The sequence below is a fragment of the Nicotiana tomentosiformis genome, chromosome 3, assembly GCF_000390325.3.
Source record: "Nicotiana tomentosiformis chromosome 3, ASM39032v3, whole genome shotgun sequence".
Classification (NCBI taxonomy): domain Eukaryota; kingdom Viridiplantae; phylum Streptophyta; class Magnoliopsida; order Solanales; family Solanaceae; genus Nicotiana; species Nicotiana tomentosiformis.
This window is the reverse complement of record NC_090814.1, coordinates 84,162,809-84,169,519: the sequence shown is the minus strand read 5'-3', so window position 1 is coordinate 84,169,519 and position 6,711 is coordinate 84,162,809. Positions and strand designations below refer to the sequence as shown.

Genomic DNA, 6,711 nt, shown 5'->3' with positions numbered 1-6,711 from the left:
TAATCAATCAATCAAATTAATTAAATAATTTAAAGAATTTTTTTCCGAAAGATTAATCAATCAATCGATCTTTGACAAAATCCAAATCCGAATCCGAAGTCGAAGCCGAGCCTAGCCGAGCGAGCAATGGCGACGACACGAGGTTTACCTTCTTTCCAACCCATTTAACACCAAGGAAAGCGCTTTCTCAATATAAGCACATTCCCTTTTCTTTCCACTATCAATGAGGGACAATTGCTCTTTTCAAAGCATAAGAGAGCTCACTTTCCCTTCACATTTCTTCCCTCCATTTCCCATTCACCAACCTTCAATCCCAACAATCCCCCCATATGAATTTGGAATGGCTATAAGACAAAGAAATTCACGGATGAGTGTGTGATTTACATGCAAGGATTAATTGCATCTACATAAGCAGGTTTCCCTTTGAACTTTCCGTAGTGAACTTATATAAGATATACTCGGTCAATCGGTAGATTTGATATCTTTGAACCGTCGAGCTTTGTTGTATACCTAGACAACATAAGTCACTCAATCAATTCTTAACAATCTATGGTTCTCACGGTTGTATTCATTTCAGACATGAACACCGCCTGGTTTCATGAGTGCTTAGGGAATGAGTCTTTACTTTCATTCCCCTTGAAGCGACTTACACTTCACACCCACATAGGTGATTTCTAAACGTGTAGTCCTATAGACACACTATCTGGTCGTTTCCTGCCAGACTTAGCAAATCATTAAAAAGCTTTAAGTTTTATTGACTCATCAAAAAGCCTTAATGTTTTACCCTGATTCCTGAACATTGTCTTCATCATGAGAATGGGTTGAGTTACTTGACAATGTTGAATCGTCATTCATAACTTTGTTTGATCTCTTTGAACCTAGCTCTTGGGATCTCAAGTCTGCTAGGTAGAGTTACCGCCATGATGACTTGTCCTACGCCTTAATCTCATTCCCTTCGATGATCTTTCAACTGCCTCTCTAGATAGGCCTTTTGTAAGTGGATCCGACACTTTATCTCTTGACTTCACGTAGTCAATCATGATAATACCACTAGAGAGTAGTTGTCTTACAGTATTGTGTCTTCGTCGTATGTGACAAGATTTTCCGTTATACATAACGCACCCTGCCCTACCTATTGCCGCTTGACTATCACAATGTATACATATAAGTGTCAAAGGTTTGGGCCAAAATAGATTATCTTTCAAGAAATTCCGGAGCCATTCAGCTTCTTCACCGGCCTTGTCTAAAGTTATGAATTCAAATTTCATTATAGAACGGGCGATGCACGTTTGTTTGGATAATTTCCAAGACACTGCTCCACCCCCAATTGTGAAAACATATCCACTAGTGGATTTAACTTCAGATGATCTGGTGATCCAATTTGTATCACTATATCCCTCAATCACGACGGGATATTTATGATAATACAGAGCATAGTCTTGGGTATGCTTCAGATACCCCAAAACTCGTTTCATTGCCATCCAATGTATTTGATTGGGATTACTTATAAACCGACACAATTTGCTAATAGCACATGCTATATCTGGTCGCGTACAATTCATGATATATATCAAACTTCCCAATACTCTTGCATAGTCTAGTTGTGAGTCACTTTCACCTTTATTTTTTTTGAAGTGTATAACTCACGTCAATTGGAGTCTTGGCAATCTTGAAATCCAAATACTTGAACTTGTCAAGTACTTTTTCAATGTAGTGAGACTGTGATAATGTTAGACCTTGTGGAATCTTGTGAATTCTAATTCTTAAGATTACATCAGCAACTCCTAATTCTTTCATTTCAAATTTGCTAGCCAGCATGCACTTAGTAGCATTTATATGTGCCATATCTTTGCTCATTATCAATATGTCATCAACATATAAACAAACAATGACTTCATGAACTGGAGTGTTTTTAATGTAAACACATTTGTCACACTCATTAATTTTAAACTCATTTGCCAACATTGTTTGGTCAAATTTAGCATTCCATTGTGTTTGAGTGCTTGTTTAAGTCCATAAAGTGACTTAACAAGTTTGCACACTTTCTTTTCTTTACTAAGAACCACAAAACCTTCAGGTTGTTCTATATAAATTTCTTCCTCCAATTCTCCATTTAAGAAAGTTGTTTTAACATCCATTTGATGGATTTCAAGACCATACACGGCCGCCAGTGCCACTAATACCCTAATAGATGTTATCCTTATTACTGGCGAGTAAGTGTCAAAGTAATCAAGACCTTTCTTTTATCTATAACCTTTGATAACAAGTCTTGTCTTATATTTGTCAATAGTTTCATCAGCTTTCATTTTCCTCTTAAAGATCCATTTCGAACCTAAAGGCTTATTTCCTGGAGTAAGATCAACCAATTACCATGTATTATTATCCAAAATTGATTGAATCTCACTATTGACTGCCTCTTCCCAAAATACTGAGTCAGAAGATGACATATCTGCTTTAAAAGTTTGAGGTTCATTTTCAAGCAATATTGTAACAAAATCTGGTCCAAAGGAAGTAGATGTTCTTTGACGTTTGCTACGCATTTGATCCTCTATACTTGGAGTATTTTCCTTTGGTTCTTCCCGTGGTCGTTTAGTTCTTTCACTTGACGACTCGCATTCAGTTTTATACGGATAGATGTTTTCAAAGAATTCAACATTATCTGATTCAATTACTGTATTAACATGAATTTTGGGATTATCAGATTTATGAACCAAAAACTGACATGCTTTACTATTTGTAGCATATCCAATAAAAACACAATCCACAGTTTTTGGTCCGATTTTTATCCTTTTGGGTAAAGGTACTTGTACCTTTGCTAAACACCCTCACACTTTGAAATATTTCAAGTTGGGTTTTCTTCCTTTCTATTTTTCATATGGAATAGATTGAGTTTTGTTGTGGGGTACTCTGTTGAGTATTCGATTAGCTGTAAGGATAGCTTCCCCCCACAAGCTATGCGGTAAGCCGAAACTTATTAATAAAGCATTCACAATTTTCTTTAATGTCCGATTTTTTCTTTCTGTAATTCCATTGGATTGAGGTGTTTAGGGGCAGTAGTTTGATGGATAACTCTATATTCCGAACATATTTTTGCAAAAGGAGATTCATATTCTCCATCCCTATTACTTCTAATCATTTTAATCTTTTTATTCAATTGATTCTCTACTTCATTCTTGTATTGCTTAAATGATTCAATTGCTTCATCCTTACTATTAAGAAAATAAACATAACAATATCTAGTACAATCATCAATAAAAGTTATAGAATACTTTTTCCCATCACTAGATGGTGTTGACTTCATATCACAAATGTCAGTATGAATTAAGTCTAAAGGATTTGAATTCATTTCAACAGACTTATAAGGATGTTTGACAAACTTAGATTCAACACATATTTGATATTTTGATTTATTACACTCGAATTTAGACAATACTTCTAAATTAATTAACTTCCGCAAAGTTTTGTAATTGGCATGTCCTAAACAAATATGCCATAAATTATTTCACTCCAATAAATAAGAAGAAGATGAAATTTTATTAATACTGTCAACAATCATTACATTGAGTTTGAAAAGGCCCTTTGTGAGGTAGCCCTTTCCAACATAAATATCATTCTTGCTTACAACAACTTTGTCAGATACAAATACTCATTTGAATCCATTCTTAACAAGTAAAGAAGTTAAAACTAAATTTTTTCTAATAGTAGGAACATGAAGAACGTTGTTGAGTGTTAACACCTTGCCGGAAGTCATCTTCAGGAATATCTTCCCATAACCCTCAATCTTGGCTGTTGCAGTATTTTCCATGGAAAGCACTTCTTCGGGACCGACAGTAGAGTAAGTCACAAATGCTTCTTTGACAGCACAAACATATCGAGTGGATCCAGAGTCAATCCACCACTCATTCAGATTTCCAACTAAGTTACATTCCGAAAGTATTGCACACAAATCATCAATTTCATCATTATTCTCCACTATGTTGGCATGTCCTTTTTTCTTGTCCTTTTTCAGGAGACGACAATAAGGGGCTTTGTGGAGCTTTTTCACAATTGTAGCAGTTGCCCTTGAATTTTTTCTTGTTCTGCTCCTTAGTCTGTCCAGAAGACCTCTTCCTCTTCTTACTTTTTGGAGCAGTCTCCTCAACGATATTAACTTCCATAATTGTTGAATTTCCACGAGACTTCTTCTCGGCTGTCTTGTTATCTTTCTCAATCTTGAGACGTATCACAAGATCTTCCAACTTCATTTCTTTGTGCTTGTGCTTTAGATAATTTTTGAAATATCTCCATGAAGGAAGAAACTTTTCAATCATTGCAGCCACTTGAAATGCTTCATTCACTACCATACCTTCAGCAATAAGGTCGTGAAAAATAAGTTGAAACTCTTGAACTTGGGTTCTAACGGTTTGTTGTCTATCATTTTATAGTCTAGAAACTTGGCAATCACAAACTTTTTCAAGCACGTATCTTCAGTCTTATACTTGTTCTCAAGTGCATCCCATAATTCTTTTGAATTATTCATAGCACTGTAGACATTGTACAAGTCATCCTCCAAAGAACTTAGGATGTAGCTTTTGCAAAGAAAATCTGCTTATTTTCACGCCTCAACAATCATAAACTTCTGGTTGTCTGGCATGTCGGCGGCAGGCATTGGAGGGTCTTCACTCGTAAATTTCTGCATACCAAGCGTGATAAGCTAAAAGAACACCATTTGCTGCCATCCTTTGAAGTTGGCTCCAAAATATTTCTCCGATTTTTCGGCTGGTAGCACAGCAGTTCGGTTTGACGAGGCTATCGTCGTTGCCGCAACAGTCGAAAAGGATTTTCATTTTCAATTGTCATTGCTCACTGACAACAACATAAGAGTTCAATTAATGACAGAAAATAGAATAGTAAACAATACTGTAATTAATAATAAAAAGTACGTTTAATAAACAAAAATCGAAGTTTTTATATACTGTTTCACAAGAAACCGATGAAGTTTTTATGTTCTTTAAATTGTTTCTAAATTTTAATACTCCGATGAAGTTTTTTTATCTTCAAATCAGAAATAGAAAAATTCCGAAGGAGTAGAAAACCACAAAGGTTTTAATCTCCAAAATAGAATATAGATTACAGTATAAATTAATTTCCTTAAGATTGTTAGTTGATCGAGGCCAAACCTACACCACTATAGAGTAGTGAGGATGGTCGATGCAGTTTTACCCAATGAGGTCGGGATCGATTTTCACAGGGAGTTAATTTGGTTTGGAGTTGGGTATCCAACTAATTTAGATGTGCATGTTGTTCCTAATCGTACTTTCAAACATTATTGCGATTGATTTTATTTTAATTTTATACTATTGTATGCTAAGTGTAAGCTAAGTACAATATTTTTGGTGAAAGTTTTCAAGTGTTAAAAGGCACTAGGGAAGTGACTTCCGCCTAGGTGAGTATCTAATGGGTATCAAGAATCTAGGACAAGCTTGTTATGATTAGGGTTGTGATATAACCATCACACATAATTGCTCACTCTATACCTCTCGGTAGTTTGAGTGACTTTGTCCGATTTGGCTTTCTCAAGCCCAAATGGGTGTTCATACAATACAAGTAAAATTGGCTCAAGTCTGGTATTACTATCTCTAGGTTTAACCCTTCAATTGGGGCTATCAATCTCTTGAGTTCACCCTAATTCCTTGTTAGCCTAATTTTTCTAGACTTAGTCCCTCTTTCTCAAGAAGAGCCTAAGTCATAAAGGCATGGGTCAGTGTTTGCAATCACTAATTCTACAATTTTAGCATGAATTAGGCTAAATATCACTAACCCATAAACAATAAAGCCTTAAAATTCAAGACCCATTAAATACCCACACTAGGGTTGGGTCACAACCTTAGCTATGTGGTCTAGCTACTCATAATAACAATAGAAATCAAAGATAAAGATGAAATATAAGCCATAATATTAAAGTACAAAATGAAAATCTAATGTTTGAAGGTAAATCTACTCTAAAATTGTCCAAAAAGGGAAACACTAGCCGTTCACATGCTATGCTAAACAAAACTTAACCTAAAATTGATAAAAGGATCTATTTATACTAGGCTGAAATTTTCGGACAAAAATGCCCCTGCGGAGGATTCGCGGACGCGTAATTCTGACCGTGTCCGCGCTTGAGCTTTCGCGGCCGCGTAATAATAAGCGTGGTCTGCATTTCTTCAATACTGGACTTGGATTAGGATTAGTTTCACGGACCGCATAATTTTAACCGCATCCGCGTGTGCTTCCATCGCGACCGCGTAATTTGGATGCGGACCGCATTCTTCAGTTAAGCCCGACTTGCAGGGTCTCTGAACCTCAAGATGCGCTCTCAGCGGAATTCCCTTCGCATCCGCGTAAGATCAATTCGCGGTCGTGTAATTTGGACGCAGGCCACGTTCTTCATTTGAGCCCAAACTGTAGAGTCTCTGAACCTCGAACCACGCTCTCAGTGAAAATCCCCTCGCGGCCGCGCCTTTCCAACGCGGTCAGCGGTGATTTTAGTACTCAAAGCAGCTTCTCTGAATCTACTTTCGCGGACCGCGTAATAGTGGCCGTCTCAGTGGTGGTCCTTACGCGGTCGCGCTTTTCTGCCGCTCTCAGCACTCCAGTCTCAGCCTTGGATTCGTGCAGGTTTGACTCCTTCATGAGTTGATTATGGCTTCTTTGCCTCATTTTTACCAAACCCTGCAAGCAAGCACA

The 6,711-nt window shown here is 36.9% G+C and overlaps 1 protein-coding gene across 1 annotated transcript; it reads right to left on the bottom strand.

Annotated features, from left to right (window-relative positions):
• Nucleotides 1-260: 260 nt before the first annotated feature.
• On the bottom strand, nt 261-4,343 carry LOC138908108 (uncharacterized). Its single transcript, XM_070198747.1, has 7 exons — nt 4,046-4,343; nt 3,737-3,915; nt 3,127-3,295; nt 2,405-2,671; nt 2,255-2,347; nt 1,702-1,901; nt 261-344 (listed from the first exon to the last, which is right to left on the bottom strand). Exons 1-7 carry the CDS (start codon nt 4,341-4,343, stop codon nt 261-263), a joined length of 1,290 nt encoding a protein of 429 aa, XP_070054848.1.
• Between the last annotated feature and the right edge of the window lie 2,368 nt (nt 4,344-6,711).

Bases quoted from the DNA above. Each gene is read 5' to 3' on its own strand.
- LOC138908108 (XM_070198747.1), bottom strand. From the start codon at position 4,343: ATGGTAGTGAATGAAGCATTTCAAGTGGCTGCAATGATTGAAAAGTTT. The intron at 2,672-3,126 runs GTAATAGGGATG...ATGTTAATACAG, and splicing joins AAAGATTAAAATGATTAGAA to TAATTGAATCAGATAATGTT. The intron at 345-1,701 runs GTACTTGACAAG...TTTGTCTTATAG, and splicing joins AGTCTCACTACATTGAAAAA to CCATTCCAAATTCATATGGG.